This window comes from Haliotis rufescens, unplaced genomic scaffold, assembly GCF_023055435.1.
Source record: "Haliotis rufescens isolate VD_foot unplaced genomic scaffold, xgHalRufe1.0.p SCAF_9, whole genome shotgun sequence".
NCBI lineage: Eukaryota > Metazoa > Mollusca > Gastropoda > Lepetellida > Haliotidae > Haliotis > Haliotis rufescens.
In genome coordinates, this window is record NW_025964383.1 from 30,408,590 (window position 1) to 30,425,577 (window position 16,988).

A 16,988-nucleotide genomic window follows, 5' to 3' on the forward strand; every position below is an offset into this window, starting at 1 on the left:
CATAAGTTTATCGAGTTACATGCTGAGAAACGTGATCAGCTGATCACCCTCCCAAGGGACCACGCCCCCGTCACGTAAGCAGGATACTGTGCGAACAAAAGGCATTCCGTCACGAGCGGTCAGCGTGGGGTACAGTACGTGCTGGCTATTTGTGATTTCAGATCGTTGAAAAATATATGGATGGACGTAAACGGTAATGCTATACCATTTCTTTCTCTTTTTTCAATGCTATTATATGAGTGAGTTGTCTTCATTTATATCACGACATGTTAGCTTAATGTTGGAGGAAAGCCAAATCTGACGATGGATGTAGACATATTGGACTATTATAGAAGTGTATGTATACCTATCTATATATCGCAGGTATAATGACTATTGTGTATAAGGTAAGCATACTAATGTGACCCTTGATGTTTAATCATTAAATTTTAATATGTTTGATTACATTCATTAACGTTGGCATGGTAACAGGGAGCAACCTACATAGTTATCTGCACTTACTCTTGACTTGGCATTGTACAGCGTCGGCAGTTTGTAGAGAATATTTGTCTTTTCTTGTCAAATAACATGTTTAAATCTCATCGAGTGACCTGCAAAGTTGATATTTACATGAGTGGAGCAGGTCACGAGATGAGATAAACATTTTATTGAAATAAGAGCTGCTATGTTTACTGTTATTCTCTTGCATAGTTTCCATAGTCTAATGTCATTAAGGTGGAGTGAAAGTAGTTCCGGTAAAAAGTCTTATTTCACTCGAGTGAATGTCGAATTTATTCAGAGAAAAAAATATGTCATCACCAATTACGTAATAAAAATACGTTTCAAGTGATTGTGGGGCATTTGATTGGCTAACCAAGTAAATATTGTTTCCATAAACCGAAAATAAATTAGGCCACGCCCACTAATGGTTGTTTCCTGATTGGCTGATATTAGAATGGGTAGGGCTTGTGTTGCACGTTGCGAGTCATCACTGTTGACGTATGTAAATTTATTTATAAGAATTGACTTGAATATGTTTGGGTTTTTTTGTTTATGGAATTATAATTGTAAAAATCGACGTGCACACTTTGAGTAAATCCGCGGATATGCGTATGTACTCCGGCTTTTACGTCACCACAGACTTATAAATAATAATATCAAAGTCAATTCTTAAAAAAATAAAGTTATTATTTTCACAAGTGTAGAGATAACACTTTCCTATTGTTCAATGACATTACAATCATGTCATGGAATAATGACATGACGTCATTGGGCATTACTATCCTTGTGTTGAGATTGTGTGTGAGATTTAGATTTTTTAAAATTTAAACTAATTTTTATTTCAACTGAAATTGGGGTCGGTAAACAAGACAGCGCTTATTTTAATACCTCTCCCTGTATAGGAGAGTTGGAAAATGTGTCGAGACGTAGATTTCTGTTGTTTTCATTAACACCAAACTTAAAGAAAATATTTGGTTAGCTTGTCAACAAGATGGTATCACTGGTCATCCAATGACGTAAACAAATTAAGATTCGAGATATTTTAGTGAAGAGAACACCCTTAAGGGTCAGAGTACAAAATATATGCCAAATATGTAGCATGTTTTACAGCATGTTATTAAGGAGCAAAATATTTTCCATATTTGCATGCATCCTGAAATATCTTTACGAAGAACATCCTCACGTGGGTTTCAAGTCAAACATGTATTAATGGTGTTATCCGATTGCTATGTCTAAAATAATGACAACTCCAACCTAAAACCTACTCTCAAAAATGATAAACTACCGCACAAAATAGTATTCAAATATTCTTTAGCACGAGACTAGTTGCCTGATACATAATCGTTTTCTCTCCCATTCATGCCACCGCATGACACATGTTGGCACGTCACGGAAAGTGTCGATGTTATCCGACTGCTCACAGCTGTTGTGTTGCTCGCCACGTGTCCCGGCTGGGACAGTCGCCGTGGGGTTACCGGGGGTCGAGGGAGTGACGGCTTCGGCGCTGTGACGTCACTACTGGGATACCAGCCACAAATTTCCATGTGGTTCTTTCTCAGATGAACAAATAAAGATAAGAAAGATGCACATGAAGTTGATTGAGGTTACATTAGAGAAATAGGTCATGTGACGTTATTTTCTCTCACAATCATTGTGTAGCAGGAAATATGAACAACATTGATTAAATAGAGATTATAAAACGACATGTGTGTCATACTGACTATATGACATATATGCAAGTGTAAAAATTTGTTTATTATTAATTATTTCTTTAGCCTAGTGGTTAAAGCCACAGGAACTCGATGATAGCATCTCACAGGAACTCGATGATAGCGTGTATAGCATAGTATATTCGTATAGAAAAATAAAAATAAATTCTATACGAATATATGATGCTATACACGCTATCATCGAGTATCTGTGGTTAAAGCGTTCGCTCGTCACGCCGAAGACCCGGGTTCGATTCCCGACATGGGTACAATGTGTGAAGCCCATTTCTGGATTGCCGAGTGACAATTCGGAATGTCATTCCGACCTAACGTCACAATACGTCGAATGACGTCTACAATGTCATCCGGATGACGTTAACAACACACGGTGCGCGTGAAGTGATATTTGCACAAGTGCACGTATGTAGAGCCCTAAGACCGACATTGGGCTTTATTTACGTACGATGTTTATGCACACGGTTATTTCAAATACTATGGGTAATAAAAGATGTTCTTATCCATATATGGTTCAAGATAAATCGAGTAATCAAAATTCCATATAAAACTCATGTGTTAACGTATTATACAATGTTTAATGACGTCGGGTAATATATAAGTCACAGCATTTTGACCCCGTTGGCTTCACGATACTTCTTTTCAATACAGGGGACAATAAGTCTTCACATAAAAATATTATGAATTGTTGTTATTGCAGGAAATATTACCTATATATCCTACTGATATTACTCGTGTCAGGAAATGCAAAAACATTTTGACACTCGTTTAATAAAATCAGGACAACACACACAGGAACCATGTACTACTACTACTACTACTACTACTACTACTACTACTACTGTTACTACTACTACTACTACTACTAATAATAATAATAATAATAATAGTAAGAAGAAGAAGAAGAAGAAGAATGATGATGATGATAATGATGATGATGATGATGATGATGATGATGATGATGATGAGCATATTTCCTGTTGTCACTGTCCGACTGACTAATCACTGATCTTGTGACGCAGTATACTAATGCTCACATTCCTGGAAATCTTGCAATGTTTAGGTGCCGTTTGTGAGATGGGATTGTTGTTTTCCATAAACTATATGGCCAGTGTCTTTATTTAAAGACGATCACATTTTACTGAAATGTTTTAATTTAAGCAAGCCCCTTCGTGATTATACTATTGTAAATATCCAACAGTAGAACAGTTTGTAACTCCTGTTTCATATAGCTCTTAACATCCTCCGATAATAACATTCAATTATGTAAACATATGGCTTGTGTACGTTTTCACTGATGAATGTTTACCCCACTCTCCTGTAAATATATCTGATGCAAACCATTTTACTATGTCACTAACAGAATTACTAATAATAAACTTTCCTCTTCAATGTATTAATATATAAACAAAATCATAAATAAATAAATAAATAAATAAATAAATAAATAAACGGGCGGAATCGATAGACAAATAGGATAGGAAATGTAAATTTCAAAATTTAGAATGCCACAATGTATACTGAACAAAAAAAGTTAGTAGTCATTGATATTTTTTAGGATACTTTATGAAATTGTGTGCTCGTTCTTCAGTACCAAAAACAATATCCCCCAAAATAATTCGCGATTGGGAACTTATTTTTGTTCAGTAAATGTTTAATGACAGTCGAAAGAAAACCATCAATTTGAAGAACCATGTCTTTAACAGATGCCTACAGCAAGTTGAAACACTATCTATATACTGCCATCGTTCATTCTAATCCCGCGATTTTTATCATAATGTGTTACCTTGGTATAAACTGCCAAACTGTAAAATAATTAAGCCAACAAGATGTTTACACGGGTGTTTCATGTGAATGGCGAAAACTATAGACACTTGTTATCAATAGTTTTTATTTTCTAAACCTATTAACTGTGACGTTGTCAAACAGTATTGGCCCTAATATTGCACCAACGAACGTCGATATAACATTCGCGGTAATTTTAACTTCTGGCCACATATATAAATTAAATCAAGCTGAAACATGCAGGCTATTTATTAGCCATATCATCCGATAAATCTCTCTGAACAACTGTACGTCTTATAATGAATGAGTAATACCGTTACACAAGGAATTTAATGTCCGTCACACGTCACCGCTGATATTTATGCATATGTCGGGCCGTAGTCATAACAGTCTTGGCCCACAACAAGCAGGTCGATCATCACATAGCGGTTCAACGCTACGTATAACAGTATCTACTGCGCACCTGTTGATAGAGTTACGTCCCTTGATTTTTTTTCACCTGTCGACAGGTATAGTGAAATATGATTGGCGAAGTTTGAGGAAGTGCCATATCACTACTTTCTCTGGGAACATACCCTGTGACTCATACTGGAATACCTTATCCAGAACACCAGCATACAACGGCGAAACTCATTAATGTAAGTGCAAGCTTATCTTATCCTTTATCCGTTTGATTAGAACCATATTTCAGCCGATGTCGGTCCCTCACGCGAATGTCATTCAACATGTTCTCAGACGTTGATGACATCAGTTCTCAGCTGAGAACGTGTGTCAGATTTCAAACATCCCAAACTATTTTGACTCATCGCAGGGCGTAACAAACTACTTCCAGAAAAGATCGTCGACTTAAAGAAAATTACACCTACTCGACACACAGATCCCGACCTGATAGAAAAGTACCCTCAATTTACAGGTAGCTGTTTGGGGAAGTCAGTCACACGCCCACCTGTCCGCGTACCGCTAATTATCTTGTGTGTGTATATGTAAACACACAGTGGACGGTTTTACCTCTACAGCCTGGTGTTATCAAGGTGTGTGAGTTCAGTGCAAGTATCATTTCCTTCTCAACCACTGTTCACGGTCAGTGGTGTGGCCATACGCTTTGTTTTGATATGAACATGAAACGTGTTGTTTACGTTTTGGAAACACCGTGGGTATACTTTCATTTTGATTTGGCATTCACTGACATGGATTGTCCAAATATCACATAACATATTGATATTAGTCACAGCAACTTTCTATAATTATAGATTTATTTTTTGGTTTTCAGTATACTTTCAGTACAATGCATGACAGCTGTTATAGCATATTTAATGTTGTTATGGAAATGGTGTATGCCATGTGCTAGGAACATAGTATATTTGTTGTCAGGTGATTATGTCCGCCATGTTCAGTTCTGTAGATCTGAACGTAGACAACATTTTACACGTTTTAAGGCCACAATAATTTCATCATTATATTTTGATCCACATTTTAAAAAAATCCGAGGCGTTTTATTGTTTTAGGTAAACTGTTGCAGACATCTGGGTACATTAACTGTTAAGGGATGTGGTTCGCATAAATGTTTGGTAGGACTACGTAGAGGGTTTTATGTCATCAAGTAAAAAACAAAAACAAAAAATCACATGTATCACTTTTCTTGTCTATATATACTTACAGTAGACAATGGAATGATGTGAGGTGGTATGTTTAATGGTGAGAGGGTGAAAATCCAGGCAGAGTTTGGGAGGCAAGGGTGGCCCAGTTGTGGCGCCGCGATTCGCTGTGCAGAGCTGCGTCCCTTGGGCACGCCAGAAACCTATGATTGTGGGTTCGAATCCTGGTTTGCCCTGATTATGTTTCTAGGTTTGTCAGCATCATACCCATGCTCATGGGTTTCACTGCAGTAGAAAACATCTGACACCTGCATCACTTCGGGCTTTCCTCCCACATTAAGCTGACACGCCGCGATATAACTGTAATACTGTTAAAAGCGGCGTTAAACCCAACTCACTCACTCACTCACCATGCAGAGTTGCATCGCTTAGGCATGCCACATGATGATGGGTTTGAATCCCAGTTAACCTGATTTTTTAGGTCTGTCTGTACCATAACTGTACCTGTGGGTTTCATCTAAGGTGAAAGACTAGTTATGAAACATTAGCTTCCACACACAGTGTTCGACAACCTGGTGATAGAGGCAGTATTTCACAAGTTAGAAACACCTTAGACACTCTCAGGCAGTAATAAATTAATTGGTAGATTTTCTTTCCAGCACCAAGGCATTAATGGAACTCAAAGCCTATAATTGTAGGGGTTCCAGGTTAAGATATAGGTTACACACAACCAAATGTTTTCCCATAGACTTCTATAGTAACGTTATATCTTTTTTAAAAATAACTAGGCATTCAACAGCCATTACATTTACATATATGCACAGTCTGGCCTTAAAGCTGCAATAAAAACACAAATTTTGGCTAGGTTAGTCAGCTCCTTTTCCGAGTACAGGAAGCTGAACACACCAACCCCAGTTCCGCACCAAATGTCGCCTACTTGAAAATTAGGAATAGGGGGCTGTTATTAGAATATTATTTTGGTGGAAAAAAAACAGACTTGAAAGATAAATTTTGTGGTTTATGCTGACAGCCTGAAATGTTTATGTACCACAGATATATTTTTCCAGAATTATATTGCCCATAATTAAGGATGCATATAACACACGAGTGTGTCTTATACGCGAATAAACAAGTCTTGTGTACATTGATCAGTTGTAAGGGGTTCTAATTGGGATTGTTCACTTGCCAATATATTAGCAAATTTCGTCGTGGGTGCTTATTGGAGCGGGGCGCTTATTACGTTGAATACGGTAGTTTAAAAATCTTGTCCTTATGAACCACTGGACCTTGTGTGACTAAGGACCATAAGAAGATCCAGTTGTGATCAAGGTAGGGCCTGGATGGGTAACTCGGGTCGGGTGGGTACTGAGTAGGACCCGGGTACCCACAGGTCTACCCAGACCCGTGGTTAGTCAAGTGATTATATTGTTGAATGGCAAAAATTATCTAGAACTCTATGGTTACACTACAAGTGACAAATGTTCACATTTCCTTCTGACTATGCACTCATTCCTTCTGACTTCATATGTTTGCATAGGGTAAAACTTCAGTCAACAATGCATGACCAGATCAGTTTATACGTGTATCTAAATACATTTTGACAGGAGTACGGTCAAACGTTTCCCAATCGGACATTTTGTACCTATCTAGGGTCAGGTAATAGGGGGGTGGGTACCCGGGTAGTAAATTTGGACTCGTCCCAGCCCAAGTTGAAAGCATCAGTATTTGCACTCAACATTGTTGTCCTAAATGATGTTGCAGAAAATGTTGGTCTATTTCCCAGAATCTTTTGTACCCTTTTTCTTAAACTCACCATAGATGTTTGTACAACATCAGGTGGGCTGCAGAGTCTTATGGCTCTAATGTTTGGTTAATGTCATCGTACCCGATGACAATGATCTCACAATAGCTATCACTGGATTGTCTGGTCCAGACTTGATTATTTACAAACCGATGTCATATACCTGGAATATTGCTGAGTACAAATCAAACTTAAGGACAGTCTCATAAAAAAACCAAGAAAATATGTTCGGTCTGGCCTAACTCCAAAAATAAAAAGTTAGAAGCAGTTTCCGTGCGCAAGTGTTTATTGTTATACATTATTAGAATAGACATGGCGATAAATGGGGTTTCAGTGTGACATGAATCATCGGGTGTTTTACATCATCTCTTTGGCTTTCTCAACTGCACAAAATACATACTGGATGTAACTTGCAGATCATTTATATATGACCGCCTCCGTGGTCCAGTGGTAGAGCGTCCGCCCGGAGAGCGGAAGGTCCAGGGTTCGATCCCCAGCCGCGTCATGCCAAAAGACGTTAAAAGATGGTACTTGTTGTTACCCTGTCTGGCGCTCGGCACTAAGGGGCTAAAACAAGGACAGTATACTGTGTCTGAGTGGGGTGTTCATGTTAAACTGCGGCATGGTATCTCAGTGAGCTAGCACTATAAATCGGCATCAGTCCGGACTAGTACAAGCAGCCACACAAACACACACACGTACATGCAGTCGCTATATACATGATATAAGTGCAATAATCTTGGACGTGACGTTAAACACCATTTCACCTCACCTCACCTCATTTATATATTCTTACCATGTCTAAACTATGCTTTCTTGATTTATAGAATTCAAAAGCCTATTTGAATATTTATATATGTAAATACTGTGCAGACACTTAAAGTTAATACATTGTTTATTCAAATATTCGGTGCTCTGATCTAATGCATTTTCATTGTTGTTCGGGAACATGTTTGTAAGTAGATAACTGAGATTGTGTGTTTGTCAATTCAGACAATGGTTTCTATTTAGCGTCAGGTTTGATCACAGCTTGCAATTCTGAGGCCACAATAAAATAATTATTAGATTTTCTTCCAAAGTTTACGAAATAGAGGCAAGAGGTATATATTCATTATATTGAAACAAACTGTGTATCTGTGCACATTGATGCAGGAATGCTGTGGTGAGGTGAGGTGAAATGGGCTTTAACATCGTGTCAAAGATTACTGCACTTATATCATGTATGTAGCTTCTTATAGTGTTATAATAGTCCGGGCTAAAGCCAAATTTATTGTGCAAGTCGACTGAGATACCATGCCACAACATCAATACCCCACTCAGACACAGGATACTGACTCCGAGCCGACCAGTCCTTGTTTTAGCCCCTTAATGCCAAGTAACAGGCAGGGTAACAACAAGTACCATTTTTTAACGTCTTTTGGTATAACACTGCCGGGGATCGAACCCCCAGTCTTCCCTACCACTAGACTATGGAGGTGGTGTGGATGCTGTAGTATATGGTGTATTCCATTCACACAGGTACATGTAATTAGGGAATACACAAAGTAGTTTTCTTCGTCTGTAGGTACTTAATTATAAAGCTGTCCATATTTTTTATGAGTTTTCCATCTCCCTCCCAACTTAAATTTTCATTCCGACGTGAAGTAAGAAAAAGATTATGTGTCTCAATTTTCCAGGCCGCTGTTGAGACGTGTGCCCTGATGTGTTTAAAAAAAGTACTTCTACTGTACACACTCATAAAAAAAACCAGTTCAGACTGATCTTTCTTCAGCAATTTTATCATGTTTATTGAAAATCCGTTTCAGAAGCAAAGCGATTTGATCTACTTATAAATAAATTTGAAGACTGTTACCAAGTGTTTTAAACTTTACAATGTCATAAAATGAGTTACACAATTTTTGAAAAACATGTTTTTTAATTTTTAAAAAATTAAATTTTATTTTATTTCACCCGCCCGCTCTATTGCTGGTTGAGGTAGGAGATATGTGACATTAAAGAAATCTGAAAAGCCTAATAGAATGATGTGAAACAGGGTGTTTTGAAAGAGGTGGCAGAGATGAAATTTAATAATTAATTTTCTATGGCCTTATCTGAAACATGATATGCCTTCCATATAAGCATGTAGCAGATGAGTGGCATGTTTTTAGATCTGGTGTTTGCTTGTGTTATTGTTATTGTCAGTGTGATGAACACCAGTCCACAGAAGGTGAGTGAGTGAGTGAGTTGGGTTTAACGCCGCTTTTAACAGTATTCCAGTTATATCACGGCGTGTCAGCTTAATGTGGGAGGAAAGCCCGAAGTGATGCAGGTCTCAGACGTTTATCTCTTCGGTGAAACCCACGAGCACTGGTATGGTGCTGACAAACCTAGAAACGGGGCGAACCGGGATTCGAACCTACAATCATAGGTTTCTGGCGTGCCCAAGGGACGCAACTCTGCACAGCGAATCGCGGCGCCTTAGACGACTGGGCCACCCGTGCCCCCAGTCCACAGAAGGAGACAAAAAAACTAGATATATGGACACTAGTGCTATAGGATGAATGATACTCATGTGAAAACAGTTTACAGTTAATTTTTTGGAGTGAAGTATATCTTTTCTGATAATAAGTTTGTGATGAAAACCAGACTATAAAATACAAAAAAGAATCTGTTTCTGGATTGAGGTGATATATGTGCTGTGAAAACAATTTGTAGGATCATTAATATTGCAGAATCTTTTTATATTTCTGTGATGTGTCTTGTTTAGGGTTTCAAACTAACTATGACTGTTGGTTTATTTTTAGTATCAAAATTGCGTGTCTAGTTGCTTCTCAAAGAAATGTGTAACATACTGATATTAGTTTTTATCAAATAGTGAAAGAGCTTATATCAGCTGAATATTTTATGTTGCAACAACAATTCTTCAAGCTGAGGCCCTTCCCTTTTCTTGTGAGTTTCCCATCTTCATCTCCCACCAGCTTGGCAATGAGCAGAAAAAATAAATAAAAAACTAAAAAAACTGTTTTCGACTAATTTTAAGAACACAAAAGGGAAATAATTTGTGAAATATACTTGACACTTGACACAATGTCCCTGGCGTGTATGTCAAACTTAGTTGCCACCGGATTGCGTAGACCGATGCTCATGATATCAACCACTGGATTGTCTGGTCCAGACTTGATTATTAACAGACTGCCGTCTTATAGCTGGAATATTGCTGAGTGCGGCGTTAAACAACAAACAAACAAATTGCCACCGGAGCATACACAGGGTCAAGGAAAGCCTGCTTGCGAAGGGACCATTTTAACCCTTTCTGATATGTTTGGATTATATTTGAGACAGTTCCAGTTCAATTTGGCTTAATAATAGGATCCAGCTCACCTGGGTTTTTTAATGAGTGTGAAATGATAGGAACATGTTTTTTGTCACACGAGCTCATTGAATTCCCAAAAATTATGATAAAACGGAATGAAAATTAAGGGCCGGTGAGAGATGGGAAACACAAAAATGTAATATGGACAGGCTGATAGCAATTAATGCCTAAATAATTGTTTTTAGTGGATGCAGTTTTATCATGATTATTGTTTCCGTTTAAAGTATTTTGGATATTTATCAAACTGTTCCTGTATGCAAATTGTATAGATTCCTAATATGGACGATACAAACAGTGCTGAATCCAGGCAGGAAGAGTTGACCAGGGCTAGAAACTTGGAACTAAGGTCTGCCAACTTAAGGATTGACTTGGTCCTTCATCGAAACGTTGAATGTAATTTCACCAAGGCTATTAAATAAAAAGTTGTAATTTTGAAAGATGTCCTCTTTCCTAGTTTATCTCACAGTCCCTGAACCATATTATTTTACCCTCGGCCCAGCCCTTATTGTATAGCAAAAGCTCTAAATGAGCAAGTCTAGATTTTCCTCAGGTTCACTGGGGCTCCTTTTCAATTCAAATGGAGTCTGTTTCTATCAAAATTATATATTTTCGGAGACCTTGCATTAGCCTGTACATCCCTTTCATTGAGATTAATAATACCTTTTTATGTCGGAGTACCAACATGTTTGTGAATCAGTCGTTAAGAGTGTTCCCATGTTTATCACTTCCATGTGTTTGTCTTGTTCGTTTTTGTTTCATATTTTAAAGATTGTCACAAAGTATTATCGTTACAAAATATATATAAAAAGTGTGCTCTTCATGCACTAGGAACTTATTTAATCAGGGTCTTACCATTTTTACAGTTTCATTGTCACGGAAATCAACTTCTTCCCGAGGCAAGTGAGTTAACTGACTATAAAAGTCCAGTTTCCACCCTTGCCGAACTAGGCTGGTATTATGGAGTTACATTTTAGCTGGGCTAACGAGTCTATGCATAGTCCAATCAAAATCGCGCAACGAAATCGAAATCCAGTTCGTAGACTGTCATGCTGATTTCGGTCGATTGCAGGATTTGCAAAGAATGTGCACTGCCAACTCGTTGTCAACAGATATTTTCCAAATCTTTTCATGATTTTAATCAAGGTGCTCACATGATTTGATGCACTTTGCGATGTAAGACCCGTTTTATCACAACATAGATCTTGATTATCGATCAGATCGTCTTGACTGGGCACCGCCATTTTGTTTGAATCAAATGCAAGTGATACGAGAGGTGGAATCTGATTGGTCCAAAGGAGAGGTTAAGAAGTGACATAATTCGTAATAGCCACTGGTGGCGCTATGATCGAGGCCAGGAATCCCAGCCTAGTTCGGCAAGGGTGGAAACTGGACTTTTAAAGTCAGTTAACTCTCTTGCCTCGGGAAGATGGGAAATAAAATGAATTTTGTTACCCAGTTGACTTGCTATCTTCCCGATGGAAGTTATCTTAACTGACAATAAAAGTCCAGTTTCCGCCCTTGCCGAACTAGCCTGTAATTCAAGAGTTATATTTTGGCTGGACTAATGAGTCTATGCATAGTCCAATCAAAATTGCATAAGGAAGTAGACATCCGATGGGTAAACAACATGGATTTCAACGTGCAGATTTCGGTCGAGTGAAGTGTATGTAAAGCATGTGTATTGTCAACTTGGCTTCAACAAATATTTTGCAAATCTTTTCATGTTTTTAAACGAGGTGCTCAAGTGATTTGATGCACTTTGAAGGGTGAGACCTGTTTTATTACAATATAGATCTTGATTATCAATCAGATCGGGGTGACTGGGCATCACCATTTGGTTTGAGGCAATATAGTCAACTAATGCCCTTGCCTCTGGAAGATGTGAACTTGCTTGCAAACAGAGGCTTAGCTGTTGTTTGAGTGGTCAACATGTCAGGGGTCACTCAAGGACACTCGAGGGATGGACACTGGAAACTGTAACTGTTTTTTTATACAGTTTGCGCAGGACAGTTATGGCAGGATATTAAATATGTCCGATATTTAAGTTTTGATAGGAGCTAAGTTTAGATAGGAACTTGGTTAGATGATGACTGATTAAATAAAACCTCAGAAGTGAGTGAGGAAGGAAGGAAGGAAGCAAGGAAGGAAGGGAGTGAGTGAGTGAGTGAGTGAGCGAGGAAGGAAGGAAGGAAGGAGTGAGGGCTTTGAGGGGGCAAGGGAGGAAGGAGTAAAGGCACTGAGTTGGTGAGTGAGTGAGTGAGGAAGGAAGGAAGGAAGGAGTGAGGGCTTTGAGTGAGCAAGGGAGGAAGGAGTAAAGGCACTGAGTTGGTGAGTGGGTGAGTGAGGGAGTGAGGAAGGAAGGAAGGAGTGAGGGCTTTGAGTGAGCAAGGGAGGAAGGAGTAAAGGCACTGAGTTGGTGAGTTGGTGAGTGAGCCTGACCACCCGATCCCGTTAGTCGCCTTTTACGACAAGCATAGTCGCCATTTACGGCAAGCATGGGTTGCTGAAGACCTATTCTACCCCGGATCTTCACGGGTATGCAGCCAAATTTGAAAGGTGTTTGGTTGATACATAAATCAATCTGTGACAAGGGACGATAGAGTAGCCCAATCATTAAAGCGTTGGCTTGTCATGCCAAAGGCCTGGGTTCGATCCCCCACATGGCTACAATGTGCGAACCCCATTTGTGGTGTCCCCTGCCATGATTTTGCTGGAATATTGCAGAAAGCTCTGTAAAACTATACCCACTCACTCGCTCTTTTAATCTGTGAAGGGGCGGTCGGGTAGCCTAGTGGTTAAAGCGTTCGCTCGTCACGCCGAAGACCCGGGTTCGATTCCCGACATGGGTACAATGTGTGAAGCCCATTTCTGGTGTCCCCCGCTGTGATATTGCTGGAATAATGCTAAAAGTGGCGTAAAATCAAACTCACTCACTTTTAATCTGTGACACTGTGCAACGTGGAACCATACTCACAGCAATGACAATTTTATGACTTTATTAATCAATTTAAGACCCTGAATAATGCCCAGTCTTCTTACTTCAGCACGTTTACTAGTTTCCAATTATATTTGACTTCGAACTCCGTGTAATTAGACTGATTCAAACAATCAATTTGTTTTCTGATAAATGTTTGATGGAATTCATCAAACCACTCAATAATCACAGGGGTAGAAGTTACACTTAATTAATTCTGGTATCTGATTTGCAATTACATTCCATCGTTTCATCTTTTCACTCCTAGAGGGAATAAAACATGATTAACATGCCAGTATGTCGGCATTATTTACAGGGAGGAATCGGGGGATTCCATGCCATGGAGCCTAATTTCAATATTGCGGAAACAGAGATTTCAGACAACTAAGAACACATTTATAAATTACCTTGTAGCAGTAATGGAGGCATGCCAAGGTCAGGCTGTAGAGAATTTCCAGGGCCTAAATTTGAAGCTATTTGCTTTCGAAAATTGTTGTATTTTTGTCATTTGGTTAGGTCGTGTTGACCCCTTGAAACAAACTCGAGTTTACTCTGACTTTAAGAAATTGAATTTGGGTTGATGTAAATTGAGGATTTGATGAATACATACTGGACGGAATAAGATAAATAACTTTTATCCATGCGTTCACAGTCGAGATAAAACGGGTGAAGTAAAGTACACAGATTAAGCTGACATTGCAACCATGATGTCATGGCGACCAATTCATGACCCTTCTAATGTTTATTTGAAGTTGATGTGTAGTCATTTCTTAACCATGGCATGTTTGTCAATAATGTATACTCATTTTTGTTTGTTGATTGTTTGAATGGTTGCATGTTTGTTAACTATATATTATCTATCTCCACTTATCCAGATACAAGTATCGTCTCTCGTGTGCTTTATTTGTTCCCCTGATCAGTGGAACTGTATGCATTCCAGTGATCATTCTCAACTCCCTGGGGAGTATACAATTGTATCAGTATGTGGTTGTATAGACTAACATTTAGTCTCTGAAATCTTAAATTACTCAATATCCTTCTTGACTCTAAAAAAATAAAAAAATTCCCTATGCTGATTTCAGAATATAGAGCTAGCTAGAGCTGGCTAGACTTGCTTTTGTATGAGTTTCTAGATTGATTTATTTTTATAAAATAAATACATTCCACGAATGGTGCAGGACTAGTGTTTGTAATATACAAAAGATTTTAAAATGTATATAAATTCTACTAAATTTTTTTTTTAGGGATCATCAAATTTTTCATTCTATTTAAATATACAGTATATATTTATAACGAGCGTGCTTATAACAAACTGATGGATATAACCTGCTTTTTGGTCCTATTCACTTGCTATATATATGCTGTATATATGCTTATAACGAACTATGGTTATAACGAACTGAAATTAGTGGGCTCTTTGAGTTCGTTATAATTGTAGTTTTCTGTACACTCAACACTCAATTTTGTTTATCACTGAAAGATAAATATCCCTATCAGAAGTGGAGTAGTATATCATTTTTCTGTTTATAGGAGTATTCTTAGCACCCTGGGCTCTGACTTGCACAAAGCGATCTTAGCGCTAAGACTATCGTAAGCCTATGTTAAACTATGGGAGTTACAATCATCTTACCGCTAAGATGTGCAAGTGGGCCCTGGTGCAGACTGAATGGTAAGCTGGGTTTATTTAACACTTCTTTGAACAGTGAGTGAGTGAGTGAGTAAGTGAGTATGGTTTTACGCAGCTTTTAGCACTATTCCAGCTTTATCCTGGCGGGGGACACCAGATATGGGCTTCACATATTGTACCCATCTGGAGAATCGAACCTGGGTCTTCGGCATGATGAGCGAACGCTTTAACCACTAGGCTACCCCCCTCAGGGAACAGTATTTCAATATGAACTCTGTGTGTTGGATTAATGTGAAGCTTGTCATTGGACTTCACCATGTTCACTACTTTGGTAAACCCATGATTTAAAAACAAGGGTATGGAACTGATATACCTTGGATCATATTGAGGGTGAATCTTGGATTCAAACCCTTCTCTGACCATGATCCTGACATGACTAAGGAATACAACTCTACACAACAGTGTTGACCAAATGTGACCTATTGCTTGAACATGTTGTCTTCTGAATCATAATGTTCAATATTGCCATGGATCGGAGAGAGTGGTTCAGTTTGGGATTTTTGTTGTTGTTTGTTTGTTTGTTTGTTGTTTAACAATACTCAGCAATATCCGAGCTACATGACAGTGATCTTTCAGTAATCAAAACTGGACCAGACAAACCAGTGATTGACATCATGAGCATCGATCCACGCAATTGGGATACGATGACATGGATTAACCAAGTCAGCGAGCCTAACCACCCTATCCAGTTAGCCACCTGTTACAACAAGCATGGGTTGCTGAAGACCTATTCTGATATATGTTTCCGCGTGGTTGTAGGGGAAGAAAGAAGTTCGAAATCAAAGGATGCTATGTACTGCATGCAGTTTTTGTCCCCCTGAATTGTTGCCATTTAATGTGAACATACATTTTTACTCACTTTGGTAAAGAAATGGGAGCTGTTTTCAATTTGATGAGGTAGATGATGATGATGATGATGATGATGATGATGACACAACATTGAAAATAACATCTCGTCTTTAACCATAATGAGATATACTACTAAACATTTTATCCCATTTAGAGCAAAAATTTATTTTTTAATGCTATTTTTATATCAACTTCTAAATACAAAGGGAAACCCATCGTGACAACAAAGAGTGATTAAGAGTGATTAAATATTTAATCTGAAATCAATATCAGTCGAAGGCAGTGCATTTTCTTACTTGTTTATGCCCAAGTTTTATGATGAATTTAAAATTACCTCACCAAAGAACTCTCCATAGATACACAATAACAAATTCCTGTTAATATTCTGTGACTAATTATTTTCATTTCAATTGCTGTAATGATCTAATCCCTGAGGATGAAACCTGTATTCTTTACCTAAAGCCCTCCCCCTCCAGACCCAAAGGCTCCACCTCTCAAATCCCCCTCCCCCTCCCTTTACTCCATCCCCAAAAGACAATGAGATTCTTTCCCCCAAAGTGGGGACCTCATCATTTGTATTGAGGTCAACGAAACACTTGTATACATTAGCCTTAATAGTGGGTCGTGTTACTCCAATTGTCCTGGGATATATGATGCTGATGCCTTGGCTGAAAATGCTATGTTGGAACCGATCTCTGATCAATAACTCCAGTTCCGAGTCGCAACGAGGCCACGAGGCCC

The 16,988-nt window shown here is 38.5% G+C and overlaps 1 protein-coding gene across 3 annotated transcripts in view; it reads left to right on the top strand.

The window, feature by feature from the left end:
- The first annotated feature begins 165 nt into the window (after positions 1-165).
- The window catches only part of LOC124118575 (guanine nucleotide exchange factor DBS-like), a 150,497-nt gene continuing 133,674 nt past the window's right edge, over positions 166-16,988 (top strand). Inside the window, exon 1 of one of the 3 annotated variants that reach the window (XM_046480758.2) lies at positions 166-193. In XM_046480758.2, the coding sequence (XP_046336714.1) occupies positions 181-193 (13 nt within the window). In that variant the 5' untranslated portion in view covers positions 166-180. Of the gene's footprint in view, positions 194-361; positions 387-4,499; positions 4,628-16,988 lie in introns of those variants that run through there. The other 2 variants (XM_046480760.2, XM_046480759.2) reach the window with 2 other exon arrangements.